This window comes from Xiphophorus couchianus, chromosome 4 (assembly GCF_001444195.1).
Source record: "Xiphophorus couchianus chromosome 4, X_couchianus-1.0, whole genome shotgun sequence".
Taxonomy (NCBI): domain Eukaryota; kingdom Metazoa; phylum Chordata; class Actinopteri; order Cyprinodontiformes; family Poeciliidae; genus Xiphophorus; species Xiphophorus couchianus.
Window position 1 is genome coordinate 35,070,675 of NC_040231.1, and position 19,802 is coordinate 35,090,476.

General features: G+C 43.6%; 1 protein-coding gene across 3 annotated transcripts in view; it reads right to left on the reverse strand.

The window, feature by feature from the left end:
- Nucleotides 1-991: 991 nt before the first annotated feature.
- met (MET proto-oncogene, receptor tyrosine kinase) overlaps nt 992-19,802 on the reverse strand; it is a 138,686-nt gene continuing 119,875 nt past the window's right edge. For all 3 annotated transcript variants that reach the window (XM_028014210.1, XM_028014211.1, XM_028014209.1), the window contains 5 exons: nt 13,529-13,710; nt 13,320-13,429; nt 12,134-12,299; nt 10,697-10,833; nt 992-4,066 (listed from right to left, as the gene is read on the reverse strand). In XM_028014210.1, the coding sequence (XP_027870011.1) occupies nt 3,787-4,066; nt 10,697-10,833; nt 12,134-12,299; nt 13,320-13,429; nt 13,529-13,710 (875 nt within the window). In that variant the 3' untranslated portion in view covers nt 992-3,786. The remainder of the gene's footprint in view (nt 4,067-10,696; nt 10,834-12,133; nt 12,300-13,319; nt 13,430-13,528; nt 13,711-19,802) is intronic.

Consider the following 19,802-nt stretch of genomic DNA (forward strand, 5'->3'; position numbering starts at 1 on the left):
CCTCATTCCTTGATACAGGTTTGTTCACGTGTCCGTTAACACACATGTACATCTTCCTAAATATTTAATCATTATCAGCATTATTTTCATTTTAGGCTGGCGTCCATCTCCAGCAGTTACTGCAGCGAGAGGCAGGGTAGACCCTGTACAGGTCACTAGTTCATCACAGGACAAACAACCATGACATACTCAAACCTAAGGACAACTAAAGGTAATTATTAACTAATTAGCTTCACAGATCATGTTTCTGGACTGTGGGAGGAAGTGATGTAATCAGAGGGACAGAAAAATAAACATGTATGTAATGTGCTATTGTCAAGAATAAGATAAAAATAAAATCAACACAAATAAATAACATACTGGATAAATCTACTTTGTGTTAATTTATGAAATAAAATCCAATGAGGAACACAGATTTTTGTAGTTGTGACTCGACAAAATATAATCTAAAATAATATAAGATTGTTGATGCATGGATAGGTTAGCTAGATCATTCTTCTTTAAGCTTCTACTAATGACACGCTGGTACTTCTTACAGTTGAAAATGACCCTGACCTTGGAAGACTGTAATAACAAACATCCCACGGTTGCTGGAATCCAACGAAGGTTGGATGTCTAATTAATTACAGTCCATATCAATAGGCCATTATCTGCCATGACCTTAGGAGGGGCATATGGACCTCTGTCTGTCACGAGTTTGTATTTATTAAATAATCCAACTTCTATACACGTTTAACTCTTGGCCTTCACCATTAATAAACAATCATGGCTCAATCAAGACTAGGAAGTATGAGCAAGGTCAGGGAAGGTCAACGCTGGACTGTTAGAGGAAGACAGGAGTGAAACGTTCTGATGTTGCCTTTGGGTTTAAAGAGAAAAGGTTAATTCTCCGAGACTAAACTGAACATAAAATGTTGCAAACCGACAAGTTAAGATTGGAATTTGTTCATTTGAAACAGAAATCAATGCTAGTCAATAAAAAAAAGAAACATCATTTAAATCATAGCTTTATTACCCTTACAAGATTTATTATACATCATGTAGGAACATGTACCTTCAATACTTTTTAGAGACAAAACAAAATGATATGCACATATACTGTACAACAATCAGTGTTAAACATCAACAAGGTGGTAGAGAACGTGATCGTGGAGACAGCAGTCTTTCTGTAACAGGAGGAAGGTCTCGTCGTTCTTTTTCTCCTCCATCGTTCTGTTCTTTTACCATGACCTGGCAAAAACAGCCAGAGACCAAACAACCATCCATTCTCCGTATTGCTTTATTGTCTTTATCTACAAAATGGCAGTGATTTGTCAAAATAAAAAAAAGGTTGTTCAACTGGTTTTTAATAGTCTTTCCATTGGAACGTGTTTAATTGAAGAGGCTCATCCGTCGTATATAAAAATATAGTACAGCAATTTTTTTTCTCATCAGAGCAAACATTCATACCTGTTTATGTCCATGGCTGAACACAGTGGCAGCCAGACCCAAAGAAACTGCTACATGAAGCAATCGTTAACATAACATTGATCATTAGAGTGGTTTACAAGCTTATGCCCATTTGTGATCAGTTTAGTGAAACTACAGCAATCCCCTCTGAAAAGTGTTCACACCCTCTGGACTTTTCCTACATTTTGTCTCATTACAGTTGCAAAGATTGGTGTAGTGGCCGTGCCGTGGTGGCGAAGCGGTTAGCGCGACCCGTATTTGGAGGCCTTGAGTCCTCGACGCAGCCGTCGCGAGTTCGACTCCCAGACCTGACAACATTTGCCGCATGTCTTCCCCCCTCTCCTTCCCTGTTTCCTGTCAGCCTACTTTCGTAAAAGGGACACTAGAGCCCACAAAAACCCCTTGAAGGGGTAAAAAAAAAAGATTGGTGTAGTTTACAGGGGTTTTTATTTTGAAGACCAGCACAAGGTAGTTTGTGTTCCTGAAGCAGAATGAAAGTAATACATGCTTTTTAAAGCTACACAAGGGAGTTCTGAGAAAACCGGGGAAAATTTGAACAAGCCCACCTTGCTGGCTCCTCCCCCTGCCTCCAAAGCTCCTCCCCCACAGTGGAGCCAGCTGAGAACTCAAGAAATGAGGAGTAAATTCCTGTAACGTTAAATTCTTTCTCCATCATTAGCACAGTCGCAGCAGCACACCGGCAATCTTGAGCTTGAACAATGTTGAGTGTGACTGACTCTGCTAAGGACCCTCCTCCTGGCTCTGATTGCTTGTTTCTGACTGGGAGCGCTGTATTTCTGCAAATGGCAGTAGGACCACAGGGAGGAGACAGAGAAGCTTGATTTTTTTCACAGATTAGTTGTCTCATATTCTACTGTCAGAATATAGCAACAGTTATAACAAACGTAAAAAAAAATCTATCCAAAAAAAAGTTACCTCAAATGTTGCCCAAATAAAATCTGACATGTATTTCTATTCAACCCACTTGTGCAATCAGTCGCCTTTGGAAGTCATTTTAGTGAATTTGTAAATTCACTGTGTCTTTAAAGTAGCACAAATAAAATGATTCTTCTACTCTTGAAGGGAAGATAGCAAACATATGGTCAGATGAGATCAAAATAGAGCTTTTTAGATGGCATGGGAAACTAACACTATATGTTACCCTGAACACACCACCCTCTGGAGAAACGTGGTCATGGCAGTGTCATGCTATACGGATGTTTTTCCTTCAGGAAAAAGAGGGAAAACTGGTCATATTTGATGGGAATCAATCAATGGACATAAATACAGTGCAATCAGGTGATTCAGGTCAAGGTTCACCTTCCAACAGCGACCCTGAACATACAGCCAGAGCATAGTGGGATAGTCCAATGGAGTTGTAATGTGACAGAAGGTGAAAGAACCCAGTGGGTCTGTGTACTTTTGCAAGGCACACCTTATTAAAAACAATAAATCCTGACAGTCGCTCCTTTCTTGAAGAAAACAATCAAGAATGTTTTGAAGAACACAAGTTTGAAGTATTAACCACCTGCAGACTGTCAAGATCTCATTCAAATACACCATCTAGTGTTTTAAGAGGTAACTTACATCGTTATCTTTATTCTTTCTTAGAGGGCATCCATGTTCGTTCAAGTGTGACAACTGTAGTTGTTTCTCTGATATATAATTAACTAACCCAGGAACCATCTGGCTGTTTCACACAGGCAACCTTTTGTTTTTTTGCCCCCCCCCCCCCCCCCCAGGCATGTGAAAGCTATTTGACCAAGGGTAAGTATACAAATAAAGCATCCAGTGAAATGCACACAGCAGGGTCTTTACACATCCTGCTTGTTCCTCCTCCACCACCTAAGACTCCATGGTTCATCCCAGCAGGCTGAAGTGTCTCGCGTTGTGTTCATGGAAGAAAGAGAGGTTTATACAACACGAATACATGTCAATTTCCTGCGTATTCACATTACAGAGTGCAGTGGTGAAGAAGGAGAAGAAGATTGTTTTGTTGAAGCAAAGCAATGGAGGACAGGAGTCGTTTGTGTAGTGGACACTGAGATGTGCTTCTTCGCCAGGACGGCTTTAGTCAGCGGAACTCTTTGACACAGGGTTCCTCTGTCCTGTGAAAGTCTGTGACTGTGCTCATTGAGAGTTTGTGGTAGGAGCTGGACAGGTTTGCTCTGCGTCACGTTGAGGTTTCCAAAAAGATCCTGATCACTTTGAGCTCCAAAGAATCCCTGTTGTCCTCGGAATGCAGCATCCAGTGTTTGGCAAGTTATAGACAGTAGCTCCCTGCTTTCTGAGTCCATCTCTCAGTTGATGATCGGCCCCACATCCTCCCTTCCTGGTTCAGGTGCAACATTCACGCTCCATGCGGCAGAGGAGCGGGGACTGGGAGGGCAGGGACGAGGAGGTGCAGGGCTCAGAGGAGGAGTCTGAGGAAGATGACGTGGAGGAGAGAAGGGAGGGGTACGGGCTCATCTTCTCGATGTTGACGTACGTCGTGTTGAGAAGGACGTAGTGCTCCCCGGTGAAGCTGGAGAAGATGGCAGCGATGCGGGACACCAGCTCAGAGAAGGAAGGTCGGCGCTCCGGCTTGGGATGCCAGCACTCGATCATCACCATGTAGCTGGGGGAGGAGATGAGAAACAACTTTCAGCTGCTGTCTTCTTTAGCTTGGACATAGTAGTTTAAGCATTTATTTCTATTTCACTAATGGATTATCATGTATCATGAGGAAATAATTAGTGGTCTTTTCCTCAAACCTTCTTAAATATGCAGTTGCTGCCATCAAAACCTCAACTAGATGTTTGGATATTTGGATCTCCTTGTTCCTAATTGTTAGTCTTTGTCTCAATAGGAACTTTCCTAACTCTCAGAAAACTCTCTCCCTTCCACATTGACAAAACCTTGTTGACTCTAGTTTATGGAGCTGTTATTGAATCAGTTTCATCTTTCTGCTTGGTGCCCTTCTGCCATAGAGGAGTTTGTGGAGTAAACATGAAAATAAAAAAATGTGCTTCATGTTTCCAAATGAGAGGCGTTGCACTACCATCCCAGAGTGATCCTATTTTAACAAAAAAGGAAAATAACTAACTTTATTGTCAGTACATTTTAACCAAATAGTTAAAATACTTCAGTAAGTTGACAGGTGAGATGCAGTTAAGCCCAGAATCCTTGTACTTCAGACAGGTGCAGAAGGTTATCCACATCCATCTTAATATACTGTATGTGTGTCATTCTCTGAACTGTGAGTTCAGGCTCTGCCCAAGTTTCTAAAATTAGAAGAATCAGAGCTAAAAGTTGCAGGAAATTGTATCTACAGCTCTACAATAAGGTGTCTGTGCAACAGTTGCCGTCATTGAAATTTCCCTTTCTGCCCTTCATCTGAAATTACGCCACATTTGCACGTCATCAAAATCAAGTGACTGAAACCCGCTTTAGCATTAGCTTCCCCTAAATGCCATTACCACTGTGCTTTATGGTTCACAACCAAATGTTAACATGGGTCAAAAATGGGCGTGCGGTGGTGGCGTAGTGGTTAGCGTGACCCATATTTGGAGGCCTTGAGTCCTCGACGCGGCCGTCGTGGGTTCGACTCCTGGACCCAACGACATTTGCCACATGTCTTCCCCTCTCTCCTTCCCCATTTCCTATCAGCCCACTGTCATATAAGGGACACTAGAGCCCACAAAAATACCCACTGGAGGGGTAACAACAACAAAAAAAAAAAAAAATAATATATATATATATATATATATATATAACATGGGTCAAAAATATGTCCGATTCTTCAAGTTTGACGGGTGTGCACTTTTACTGCAGATGCTTGACATTTTGTTCTACACCCAGGGTTTCACGAGTCAAATGCGTCTAGTGTACATTCAAAGTCTATGTGCAGGCACTCTAGCTATTATTTTCAGTTGCCGGCACATTTGTCAGGCGTTTTGGATGTGTTGGACGCTCTTCAACGGTTCACATTGAGCCACACTAGACGCGTGAAATGCGCCGTGATGGGCCCTCGACGCGCCTCCATGTAGACTTATGATGTAAAGCAGCCGGCTGATGCTGAAAATGCGTTTGGTGTGAACGCACCATTACAGTTAGTGGAATTAATGTTTGTGATTAGTCCTTTAGAGTTAGCACAGCTAACTTTTGAATTAGCGGCACCCACCAATGCATTTACATGAGCAGATAGACCGGAGCTCAGTAACTTCATTCAACAGCAAAACTCTTCAGTCTGCCAGAAATTGAAATCTGTTCATATTTATCCTTTGATCTGCTAGAAGATAGTGTAACAAAACAAAACTAAGAACCTCATTAACACATTTGTTCAAGTTACAAGCTGGTTCCTGTTGCTACCTGAGGCCCTCTGAGAACCATCAGCAGGGAAAAATTGCAAGAATGTCTGCAGACATACATCATCCCCTGATGTGGCCTCTGCTTTACTCCCACATGAACACTCCCATCTTCTACCCAGCTTCACACACACACGCACACACACACACACACACACACACATACTGAGAGCGCAGCTCATAATGTTATCAGCTGTCAGATTATTGTTGCTGTTTGTTGTACAATGCCAGGTTGTAATGGTTCTCTTGTTTTTACTTTTTCCAGGATATAAGTTGCTCTTGAGATATTAAACATGACATGATATTGGAATCTGTCTCATAAAGTGCTGCTCTATATGTAGATTAGCCTGCTGAAATAAAATTACATTTAAGCACCATGTTTAAGATGCTTAACCACTAGCTAATCGCAACTGGCTAACCAGTTAGCTGCTAGTTGACCGCAAATGGCTAACTGCTAGCCGCAGCGTCCTATTGATGCTAAATTAAAGGGGTATTTCACAGGTTTTTATGAGTCAACATGAACTGGACATTTTATTGCATCTATTACAGAAGTGAGAAGTGAATAAGCAGTAAACAGTAGATTTTGCCACTGGAACTACTTTTCTCGTTTAACATGTAATATATATTGCCTACTGTATGTGTTGGTTTCAAACCTTTATGTAGTGAAAAATGACATATGGAAATGTTTATTTTGCATGAATCTGATATTCTGTATTGATATGCATTTGTGCTTATTTGCACATAACTATATATTTTTGAATGTCTAATTACGTAACTTTTCACAAATTAAATTAGATGTGATGACAAAACACTTAACTCAGTACTGAGGTAGATTTTTTTCCCCCAAATATTTAGTTTTACTCTTGCTTAAATATTTTTTCCAGTTGCTTAGTTTTTACTTCAAAGGTAATAAAATATACTGAAGTAGTGCCAGTTTGACTTGAGGACAAATTTTGACTACTTTCCCTACCACTGATCTAGTTCAAAATCTAAAAAAAGTTAGATTGAGACAAGCACAAAACCTGAAATATTATTCTCCAACTTTCTACAAGACCAATTACAAATGCTGGAAAATGTTTACTGTTTTTATGAAAACAGATAGAAAAGGAGTCTAAAGATTCTCAAAAATAAGATTAAATCTTATTTTCTGTTGTCAACCCAACATTGAATCTGGTGTCGTGAGAAGGATGACTCACAGTGGTGCTCGTATTTGCATACAGCAATTTTCCTTGTCATTTTCTCAGTAGATTTTGCCTGGAAAACTTTTACTGAACATGTCTACATAAGCTGGAACAGCATGAGCTGGAAGCGGTGCCAGCGGCTGATCTGTGGGAACATCCACAGATCAGCGAGGATCTATCAAAAACCACAGGACAAGCAGAAAATAAATGCCATCCTTTGATGTGATTTCTAGTTAAACTTCCATCCATCCATCCATCTTCTTCCGCTTATCCGAGGTCGGGTCGCGGGGGTAGCAGCTTCAGAAGGGAGGCCCAGACTTCCCTCTCCCCAGCCACTTCTTCCAGCTCCTCCGGGGGAATCCCGAGGTGTTCCCAGGCCAGCCGAGAGACATAGTCCCTCCAGCGTGTCCTGGGTCTTCCCCGGGGCCTCCTCCCGGTGGGACGTGCCCGGAACACCTCACCAGGGAGGCGTCCAGGAGGCATCCTGACCAGATGCCCAAGCCACCTCAACTGGCTCCTCTCGATGTGAAGGAGCAGCGGCTCTACTCTGAGTCCCTCCCGGATGACTGAGCTTCTCACCCTATCTCTAAGGGAGAGCCCAGCCACCCTACGGAGAAAACCCATTTCGGCCGCTTGTATCCGCGATCTCGTTCTTTCGGTCATGACCCAAAGCTCATGACCATAGATGAGGGTGGGAACGTAGATCGACCGGTAAATCGAGAGCTTCGCTTTTTGGCTCAGCTCTCTCTTCACCACGACGGACTGGTACAGCGCCCGCTTGACAGCAGACGCTGCGCCAATCCGCCTGTCGATCTCCCGCTCCCTTCTTCCCCCATTCGTGAACAAGATCCCGAGATACTTAAACTCCTCCACTTGGGGCAGGACACCCCCCCTGACCCGGAGAAGGCACTCTACCCTTTTCCGGCTCAAGACCATGGCCTCGGATTTGGAGGCACTGATCCCCATCCCGGCCGCTTCACACTCGGCTGCGAACCGATCCAGCGAGAGCTGCAGATCACGATCTGATGAAGCCAAAAGGACCACATCGTCTGCGAAAAGCAGAGATGAGATCCTGAGGCCACCAAATCGGATCCCCTCAACACCTTGGCTGCGCCTAGAAATTCTGTCCATGAAAGTGATGAACAGAATCGGTGACAAAGGGCAGCCCTGGCGGAGTCCAACTCTCACCGGAAACGAGCCCGACTTACTGCCGGCAATGCGGACCAGACTCTGACACCGGTCATACAGGGACCTGACAGCCCGTATCAAAGGGCCCGGTACCCCATACTCCCGGAGAACCCCCCACAGGGCTCCCCGAGGGACACGGTCGAACGCCTTCTCCAAGTCCACAAAACACATGTAGACTGGTTGGGCGAACTCCCATGCACCCTCCAGGACCCTGCTGAGGGTGTAGAGCTGGTCCAGTGTTCCACGACCAGGACGAAAACCACACTGCTCTTCCTGAATCCGAGGTTCGACTATCCGACGGACCCTCCTCTCCAGGACCCCTGAATAGACCTTGCCAGGGAGGCTTAAGAGTGTGACCCCTCTATAATTGGAGCACACCCTCCGGTCCCCCTTTTTGAACAGGGGGACCACCACCCCAGTCTGCCAATCCAGGGGAACTGCCCCCGATGTCCATGCGATATTGCAGAGTCGCGTCAACCAACACAACCCTACAACATCCAGAGCCTTAAGGAACTCCGGGCGGATCTCATCCACCCCCGGGGCCTTGCCACCGAGGAGCTTTTTAACCACCTCGGCGACCTCGCCCCCAGAGATTGGAGAGCCCAACCCAGAGTCCCCAGGCTCCGCTTCCTCAGTGGAAGGCATGTTGGTGGGATTGAGGAGGTCTTCGAAGTACTCTGCCCACCGGCCCACAACGTCCCGAGTAGAGGTCAGCAGCACACCATCCCCACTATAAACAGTGTTGGTGCTGCACCGCTTCCCCCCCCTGAGACGCCGGATGGTGGACCAGAATCGCCTCGAAGCCGTGCGGAAGTCTTTCTCCATGGCCTCTCCAAACTCCTCCCACACCCGAGTTTTTGCCTCAGCAACCGCCCGAGCCGCATGCCGCTTCGCCCGCCGGTACCCATCAGCTGCTTCCGGAGTCCCACAGGCCAAAAAGGCTCGATAGGACTCCTTCTTCAGCCTGACGGCATCCCTCACCGAAGGTGTCCACCAACGGGTTCGAGGGTTGCCGCCGCGACAGGCACCGACAACCTTGCGGCCACAGCTCCGATCGGCCGCCTCGACAATGGAGGCACGGAACACGGTCCACTCAGACTCCATGTCCCCCACCTCCCCCGGGACGTGTTCGAAGTTTTGCCGGAGATGGGAGTTAAAGCTCCGTCTCACAGGGGATTCCGCCAGACGTTCCCAGCAGACCCTCACAACACGTTTGGGCCTGCCAGGTCTGACCGGCTTTCGCCCCCGCCACCGGAGCCAACTCACCACCAGGTAGTGGTCAGTGGACAGCTCCGCACCTCTCTTCACCCGAGTGTCCAAGACATACGGCCGCAGATCCGATGAAACGATGACAAAGTCGATCATCGAACTGCGGCCTAGGGTGTCCTGGTGCCAAGTGCACATATGGACACCCTTATGCTTGAACATGGTGTTCGTTATGGACAATCCATGGCGAGCACAGAAGTCCAGCAACAGAACACCGCTCGAGTTCAGGTCGGGTGGGCCGTTCCTCCCAACCACGCCCCTCCAGGTCTCACTGTCGTTGCCCACGTGAGCGTTGAAGTCCCCCAGCAGAACAAGGGAGTCCCCAGGAGGAGCACTCTCCAGTACCCCCTCTAAGGACTCCAAAAAGGGTGGGTAATCTGAACTGTCGTTCGGCCCGTAAGCACAAACGACAGTCAGAACCCGTCCCCCCACCCGTAGGCGGAGGGATCCTACCCTCTCGTTCACCGGGGTAAACCCCAACGTACAGGCGCCGAGATGGGGAGCAACAAGTATGCCCACTCCTGCCCGACGTCTCTCTCCCTGGGCAACTCCAGAGTGGAAGTATGTCCAGCCCCTCTCAAGGAGACTGGTTCCAGAACCAGAGCCATGCGTCGAGGTGAGACCGACTATTTCTAGCCGGAACCTCTCGACCTCACGCACTAGCTCCGGCTCCTTCCCCACCAGAGAGGTGACATTCCACGTCCCAAGAGCCAGTTTCTGCAACCGAGGATCGGACCGCCAGGGTCCCCTCCCTTGGCCGCCACCCATCACACAGTGCACCCGACCCCTTTGGCCCCTCCCACGGGTGGTGGGCCCATGGGAGGGGGGGCCCATGTTTCCTCTTCGGGCTGAGCCCGGCCGGGCTCCATGGGTAAAAGCCCGGCCACCAGACGCTCGCCATCGTGCCCCCCCTCCAGGCCTGGCTCCAGAGTGGGGCCCCGGTGACCCGCGTCCGGGCGAGGGAACACCAAGTCCAAGGTTTAAGTCTAGTTAAACTTAAAAGTTAAAAAAGTTTTCCATGTGACCAAAACAGCTGATGTGACGTAACCCACATTTGAGTCTCCAGCTGACAATGATGGATGACGTGAGTGTGATTTATGACTGCAGTTGTTTATACTGTACATTTAATCCACTGTAGCTGATTCTCCCTTCAAATCGCAGTAACCTTTCATGATGTACCGAAAGCACAGCTTTACTGTACATTACTTATGCCAGCCGAGCCGTGTGAATGACGAGAACAGAACCTGTGAACCTGTGCGCACTCACAGAGCATCGGGGCAGAACTCGGGCTGCAGCAGCCGCCTGCCCTGCAGGAGGAACACGGTGATATCGAAGGAGTTCACGTCGGAGTACGGTGGGGCGCCGCGTGTCATCAGTTCCCACAGCAGGACTCCAAACGACCACTGGAAGAAAAGCTTCCATTAGCACATCTTTGTTGCAGTTAAAAAAAAAATTACAATCACAAACAGACCTGTCATGATTGATTTTGCTGGACAATAAATTGTTCCAGTATTTATTGCAATAAAATTATAATATTGTTGCTTTGAGGCCATTTTTAAGTAGAAAAAAAAACAGATAATGGCATAAGACTCCCCTTATGTTATTATGCTAGATGTGTTATCTTAGATATTTATGAGTCTTCGAGAGTTTGTCTGGTTAAAACCCAGTAAAACTGAATTTTGTAGAGAACACTTAGCAGTTAACGGGAAGATATATATACTTACATACAGTATATACTGTACATACTTTTGTTTCACAGTCCAATGACCGCATGTGTGGAAAGGCAGCCTGACCACAGTATTAGCATATACACTATATGGCCAACGAGATTGCGTGCCTAAGTCCAGCCTATATATATATATATATATATATATATATATATATATATATACCTATATATATATATATATATATTTTATTTTTATTTTTTGTTGTTTTCTTTCAGAATGGAAATTATTCATCACATTTTAATTCTTCATGCAATTAACTGATTATTTGCTTATTGTAAATGGCTTAATCAAAAGAAAAAGTTGAGATAAAGAAAATATCTGGTCTTTACTTTAATAATGACCTTACTTAGGCTAATAATAACATTGCCTCAACCCAGCATATAGACGAGTTGATGGCTGACGCAATTGCTTGCAAGTTGTCCTGGTTGTATGATTGCAAAAAAGCCCCAAAACATCATCCCTCCATCATCGTGTTTGAATAAAGCATGCTGTTCGGGTCAGTATTCTGCTTGTTTGGTTAAAAAAACAAGACTTTCTGATGCAGCAGGGTTTCTCTCAGTGTATTATAAGCCTGGCGGGTCATCAGGTTTTACTTGTGCCCCCACCAGGCTAAGATTTTATAGTCGGTGTTCAGGTATTAATCTTCCAATAACACATAATTATCAAGTGATATTTTCAAATTTCCTGTCAACTTTAAACATTTTTAACTCAAAAACAAGACGGGCTGGATGAATGACTGCCCCAGCGCCCAACCACTGGGCTTAGCAGGTTTTCTGGGGGAAACCTTGTGCAACTTTGCACACCTCTGCTGTTTCTTTCAGACACTACACAAATTAACCTCAACATTAAGCATCCACTTACAATATGATATTGTGTGAAAACCTCTCAACATAAAGGTAGAGCTCTTCTTTGAAGCCAATCCGTGTGACACCTTTACATTTTAAAGCCATTAGAGTAATGACGGCGTTCTCACCACGTCTGACTTGGTGGTGAACTTGTGTGTTTGGAGACTCTCCAGGGCCATCCACTTGACGGGCAGCTTGACGCCGCTCTTATTGTGGACGCTGTAGTATTCTTTGTCGTAAACGTCTCTAGCAAGGCCGAAGTCTGCCACCTTTACCGTGTAGCTCTCATCCAACCTGGCAGGGAAAACATACCGTTACCTTCTGTGGAGGGATGGTTGGTTAATTTTGGCTCGCTGCCTTTAGCTTTATTTTCTTTTCTCTTCCACACATACGAGAACCAACAGAACACATCTTAGATATATTGAGCAACAAAAACGTTATTTTCTGAAATGTTGAATTAAACGTGTTTTATGTACAAAAACTGGAAGATCTGTGGTCTGACAGGCTGCTGCTTGCACATGACACATGCAAAGCAGAGTTTGCATATCATTTGTACTGCTAAGCTAAGAGCGTCTCTTTCCACTGACAGAGTTAGCACATACAGTATTTTAACATTGAACAACCTAAAATAAGGTTAAAATATGCAACTACAGTGAAAAATTTACCCATGTTTAGGTACATTTCTGAAATTTACCAGATTGTCAGATTTTAAAATTTTTTTAAGAGCAGCATCATTTGTGACATGAAACATTTACTGTCTCCTTTACAAAAGGAGGAACAGAATAATAATAGTAATAAAAATAATCCATCCTCTGTTTTGGTAGACATGTCTGACAACCCACACTATTTCTTTATAAAAAGTTCAAATAATAATAAAAAAAACAGTATTCTTTTTTTTTCACCACACACATTGATTGAAGTTGCAGGGATTCAAGAATTTAGACATTACTGAACATTTATTCTGCAGATAAAAGTAAAACATTTTACAACTTCCGCAAGTTTTTGTGAATTTAAATGTCTGTTATTGTGACAATAAGTGGGAATAAAAAATGATGAATGACATGACCATCTCTATTTCTTCATTCTACTGTCTCCATTACATTGTTATGAATAACACTGTAGGCAAAACAATTTATGTTTTTCAGAAGTCAGGAGAGTTTTAATACACAAAAAAGTGTAAGGATAGTTTTAAGCTGTCATCCAAGAAAAATCCAAAGTGTTTTGTTACAGTGCTTTCAACATTTCTACAGACATTTATTTCTGTTTTATTTAATAATGTGTAGTTACTGGATAAAATAATCCAAACGAGCTCACATGCAGTTTCTGGCAGCCAGGTCACGGTGGACAAACTTCTTGCTGGCGAGGTACTCCATCCCCCTGGCAACCTGCAGTCCAAAGCCCATCAGGTCCTTTACTGTTGGATTCTGTGAGACAATCACATTTGCCGATTTGTCCATCATCAAACCTATGCGACGGCTAAACAGATGGCGTAAGAGTACAGGACTTTTGCTGCACCCTCTTACATGCACTTCGTCGCGGATGAAGTTGCGCAGGTCACCATGCTTCATGTAGGGCAGGACCACCAGCGGTGAACCCTCTGGCGGAAGGCAGATGCCCAGTAAAGAGAGAACATTGGTGTGGCTGAAGTCCTTCATAATGATACCCTCCTTCAGAAACTGCGAAACCTCTTCCAAGTCTGTAATTCCTGTAGACAAAAAAATAATACAGCTCTTGATTAGATTTAATAGAAAGTGGAAAATACGTAGAATAGCTGTCATTCTTCCCAGAAGTAGACATTCCAGTAGGTTTGCCCCAAGATCAGACCCTGTAATGCTCAGAGAAACACAAATAACCTACAAACTCGTAAAATGTTCAAATAGGAGGAGACTCGGAAAGTGTTCTGGATTTAAAATTCTGGATTCTAGAATAGCGTTGTACATGGTAGTAGCTTGTCGCATTCTTTTACAACTTTTCTTACTTTTTTCTGGTTGAAAATAAATCTTGTTTTCGTCTCAGTATATAAACCCCCCCAAAAAATTATGTAGGAAGACACGTTATGCTGTGCTGCTTTCAGGTTATGGATTGGGATCTACTGTGCCAGCCACAATGATATTCCATAAAGCTCCCGATGTCCTGCTTTTTGGTTAATCTGAAGGCCACATAATGTTTGGAGGTCGGTAGCTGTCGACTCTGAAAAAAGCTGGGAACCTCAATATCCATTGCCTTTGCTGCGTACTTTTACGTGGCCAAATTGCTGCCTTTGTCACTCACTTCTATTTTGTTGAAACATCCCAATTGTTGATTGAAAAATGTAGTATTTTATTTAGTAAGGAAATTTCCAGACTGAGGGTTAGGGCAGCAGTGGTCTCCTGTCACTCTAATAACGTGGAATGCATTGAGGGTCATGATGTGTAGTATGTAGGTGGACCCAAATGCAGATGACGGAGGCATCAAGTAGATAATGATGAATTGAATGAAGATTTAAGAACAAAAACCTTCAAAAACTCATGGAAAAACAGAGAGTCAGAACAAAAAACAGAAATAGAAACCAGCAAGGGGAAACAAGGACAACACAGCGAGGAACAAGGAAGAGACGAGAGTAGACGAGAAGATCTGGCGGGGAGTGACTGAGAATGAGAGGTTTAAATTCTGGGGAGGTTGAATGCTGAACAAAAGACCTATGCTGATGCTGATTGACCGCAGGTGTGAGAGGGGGGGGCAGGAGGCAGACTATGGAGAGGGAGAGAGGAAGTGTAACACAGGGGAACAGGAAATAATTCTAAGACTAAAGAAACCTAATAAGACTAGAGTAACTAAAAGAAAGAAACATAACTAAAAACACTAAGAAGAACAGGAGCAAGACTGATCTAACCAAAATAACAATGAACCTAGAATGAAATCAAACTACCAAAACAACTCAACAACCCGGGATCCCAACGTCGAGCTCCAGAAATCAATCAATCATTTGGATTGGTGAGTGAATGTTGTTGTCAACATTGGGTACATATTACAGTAGAACTGAAAAAGTGTGTCATTTCCCTTTGCTGTGACTGTAACTGATCAACCTGGAGTTGAAAATATGAAGCACCTCTAGTTTTAACATCAGTAGGAAAGTCACCTTTGAGCAGTGTTGTATAGTAACGAAGTAAAAATACTTCACTACTTTACTTAAGTATATTTTGGAGTACTTCATACTTTCCTGGAGTATGAAAATTTTTGATGACTTTCACTTTTACTTCACTATATTTCCGAACTTAATTGCGTACTTTTACTCCGATACATTTTCAATGTGTGGTTTAGTTACTCGTTACAAAAAAGCGAGAGAGAGAAACAAAGTGTTTTGACCCCACCTACTGATTAGCAAGTAGCAAGCAGGCTACCGAACAAAGTCCGTAGCCTACTTGCCTGGGCTTGTTCATCACCACCAATAGGATACACCTGTTTAGCTTCTCCCATTAAACACAAAGCAAGTCTCGCAATCAGTAGCAGCCACATCCCAGCCAGCATGCATGAGTGGGCCCCACTTGGGTTTGTTTTGGGCTACATGGGTAATGAGTGGGCATGGGTTTTATCTGGGCAAACTACATGAGACACATATGGTTAACCTAACATGGGACCCATATGGGCTGGCCCATATGGGCTAAATGTATGGGCCCTATTTAGCAGTAATGTGGGCTAACTGGGAAAGGGACAGAAATGGGCTACACTGTGTGGGGCCCATATGGTTTTAGTATCATGGGCCCCACATAGAAAGCCCATGTGGGCTGACCACATTGAACCCACATGACATAAGCCTGGGCTGACCGTACATGGGTTGGACCTGGGGGTGGACATGTAGGCCCTAGTCCTATTTTATGTGGGCTAACTGGGAAAGGGACAGAAATGGGCTACATTGTGTGGGGCCCATATGGTTTTAGTATCATGGGCCCCACATAGAAAGCCCATGTGGGCTGACCACATTGAACCCACATGACATAAGCCTGGGCTGACCGTACATGGGTTGGACCTGGGCATGGACATGTAGGCCCTAGTCCTTTTTTATGTGGGCTAACTGGGAATGGGAAAGAAATGGGCTACACTGTGTGGGGCCCATGTGGTTTTAGTATCATGGACCCCACATAGGAAGCCCATGTGGGCTAACCACATTGAACCCACTTGACATAAGCATGGGCTGACCATACATGGGTTGTACCTGGGCATGGATTTGTAGGCTCTAGTCCTTTTTTATGTGCGCTAACTTTGAATGGGAAAGAAATGGGCTACACTGTGTGGGGCCCATGTAGTTTTAGTATCATGGGTGCAAAATGGGAAGCCCATGTGGGCTGACCACATTGAACCCACATGACATAAGCATGGGCTGACCGTACATGGGTTGGACCTGGGCATGGACATGTAGGCCCTAGTCCTTTTTTATGTGGGCTAACTGGGAATGGGACAGAAACGGGCTACACCGTGTGGGGCCCATGTGGTTTTAGTATCATGGGCGCAACATGGGAAGCCCATGTGGGCTGACCACATTGAACCCACATGACATACGCATGGGCTGACCGTACATGGGTTGGAGCTGGAAATGGACATGTAGGGCCTAGTCCATTTTTTATGTGGGCTAACAGGGAATGGGACAGAAATGGGCTACACTGTGTGGGGCCCTTATGGTTTCACTATCATGGACCCCACATAGGAAGCCCATGTGGGCTAACCACATTGAACCCACTTGACATAAGCATGGGCTGACCATACATGGGTTGTACCTGGGCATGGATTTGTAGGCTCTAGTCCTTTTTTATGTGCGCTAACTTTGAATGGGAAAGAAATGGGCTACACTGTGTGGGGCCCATGTGGTTTTAGTATCATGGGTGCAAAATGGGAAGCCCATGTGGGCTGACCACATTGAACCCACATGACATAAGCATGGGCTGACCGTACATGGGTTGGACCTGGGCATGGACATGTAGGCCCTAGTCCTTTTTTATGTGGGCTAATTGGGAATGGGACAGATACGGGCCTCCCTTATGGGTGCCCATATGGTTTCCGTATTGTGGGCCCAACATGAGAAGATCATGTGGGCTGACCAAATTGAACCCACATGACATAAACATGGCCGTACATGAGTTGGACCTCGACAAGGAAATGTAGACCCTATAGATTTTTATGTCAGTGAATGGTACAAAACTGTGGAACATCTTAATAGACAATGTGGTTAACCTGTAACTTTCAAACTTTTCACTATGTGTCAAAAGCAAAAGCTGCAAGAGCAAGAACATAAAAATTTGGAAAGAAAATTACCCAAAATATCAGATTGATGGTCTTGCCAAGGCAATTTGTACTCAGTTGGCCTCTAATGGAGTTGATATAAAGTGTAGAAGCAATTGCATAAGCTTTTCTGTCAACAGAAGGAAAAGCTTTCCTTGGATGGTTACCTCGTCTTGGAAGTCACCAAGGTGTATTGTACTTGAACCTTAAACATGCTCACTATGTGATCTCCTTGTCTGGCTCATTTACTAACACCGACATGACACTAGGCTTCCAAAAAGACCAGGATATTGCCATTAAAAAATAATGCTTCAATGCTTTATTTTTTAAAACAGTTCAGTATTGTTCTTACTACACTTTGAACCCCTAACGGTTTTTCTTTTTATTATTTACACTAGAACAGTCCAGTCCAGTCTGGATGTGATTTTTGTGACATAATCTGTTTTAAATATGCACCATGTATATGTAATCTTCTGCTCACTCAAAATTAGGTTCAGATCTGGACTTTTCACCTTGCTTTTTTTTTAATCCAAAGGGTTTATTGCAGCTTTTTCACAACAGGATTTAAGTCTTATTTGGAGAAATTGTTCAGATCAGACCATTGTGAAAAATATTACAAAATGTTTAGAAAATAAATTTAAACAAAACTCATTATCAAGTGAAAGACTACAATTTTGAGCATCGCGATCTGTGTCATATATCTGCAAACATTTTCCAAGTTGTCAGCATAAATAAAATGAAATAAAAACTTAACATTTCTATTAATGATTAATTTTATATATTTTAATCTGGTTGCAATGATCTTTTTAATCTTTTTATTGCTCTATTGCAGCGATGTCAAACTCTAGTCCTCAAGGGCAGGTGTGCTGCAGCGTATAGATGTGCCTCTGCTGCACCACAACTGAATAAAATAATTAGTTCATTAAGGCTCTGGAGAACCGATCTACACAAGGAGGAGGTAATTAAGCCATTTCATTCCAGGGTTTTGTACCTGTGGCTCATCTACACGCTGCAGGACATCTGAGGACTGGAGTTTGACACTTGTGCTCTTGGCACCTTTGCCAATAAAGATTGGTGAATTGAAGTAGGCATTTTACACATCCGCGAAAGAAAATAGTTTCAAACAACATTTGAATAAGGAGGACGACAATATTTATTTATTTTTGTTTGAGCACGTTTTTGAGTGTTACATCGGTTTTACATTTGTTAAACCGATGTAACACTCTCAAAATTAATCTTGAATTTCTTGGAAAACGTAAAATTAACTGCGGATGGATATGCCGTTTCACACTCCAACTCCTCATCAGTCTGTTTGCGCGGAGTCTGCAGGTTGGCTGTCCTACGAAACAATCTGTAAGTACTTCTCTTCTGTCTGTTTTACCTGCATTATATCAAATTTTAGGGAGATTTTAAATCGCCAGTTAAAGAAATGTGCTGGTCGTAACAGATCGGATGACCGTCGTACCCCAAAAGATTATTTATGGTTTTTTTTTTTTATCCTTTCCGGTGACAGTTTTTTCTGATATTGTTAAAACACACACAATAAGTTATCTACCATAATTAAGATAAGAATATTTTGGTGCAGAGCGATTTCAAACTCCGTATTGTTTTGGGCCATAACATTTTCAAATATTGCGGCGCCATTATTTGCTGAGCTACCATTGGTTCATTTGAGCGCTGACGCGGCAGAATAAATTCGGTTCACTAAAGAATCTAAGTTGCTAGCAGAATTTGTTTCAGTGTCTTGACACAATAAAACCACTTGCATGATTTAAAAAGAGTAACTTGTGATTTCATTCTATGTACATGGGCTTTTAATAATCTTTCTCCCAGTCAGTTAAACCAGCAGGGTGGGTCTCATGCATGCTAGCTTGGCTGGGACCCACCCATGCAAGGGTGCTTTTTTTAATTATTATTATTATTTTTTTAAATGAAACTGCATTGAATCGTTTTGTTTTGGGCGAGATTGGTAATAATTGGGCATGGGTTTTATCTCGGCTAACTGCATGAGCCCCATATGGTTAACCTAAAATGGGAGCCATATTGTTGACCCATTTGGGCTAAATGTATGGGTCCTTTTCAGCATTAATGTGGGCTAACTGGGAATGGGATAGAAATGGGCAACACTATATGGGGCACATGTGGTTTCAGTATATTTGGCATAAAAGCTTTTTTTGTAAATAGGATGAAGGTATAGTAAATATTTTTAAATCCTTTTTTTTATTTTGTAAGTGACACTTTAAAGTGTTTTGTTCTGCCAGAGTTTGTTTCAATCTGCACAGTTTTGTGTTCTTCAGTGGCCACGCCTGAATCAAAGATTGAAAGATGAAGAATTCTTTTTGTTGTTTTTGCAATATTTTAAGTGTAGCTCTTGTTCTTTAATATGTGCAATATTTTAGGAGTGATTTCTTAGTGATTTTCTAAACTGCTCTTAGGATTAATACTACTGTCTTGTCACAGTACTATACACAGTAAATGAGGATAATTGCATTAGTGAAACTGTTCAGTGTTTACAATATATGGCTACAGTGAGTACTCTATACC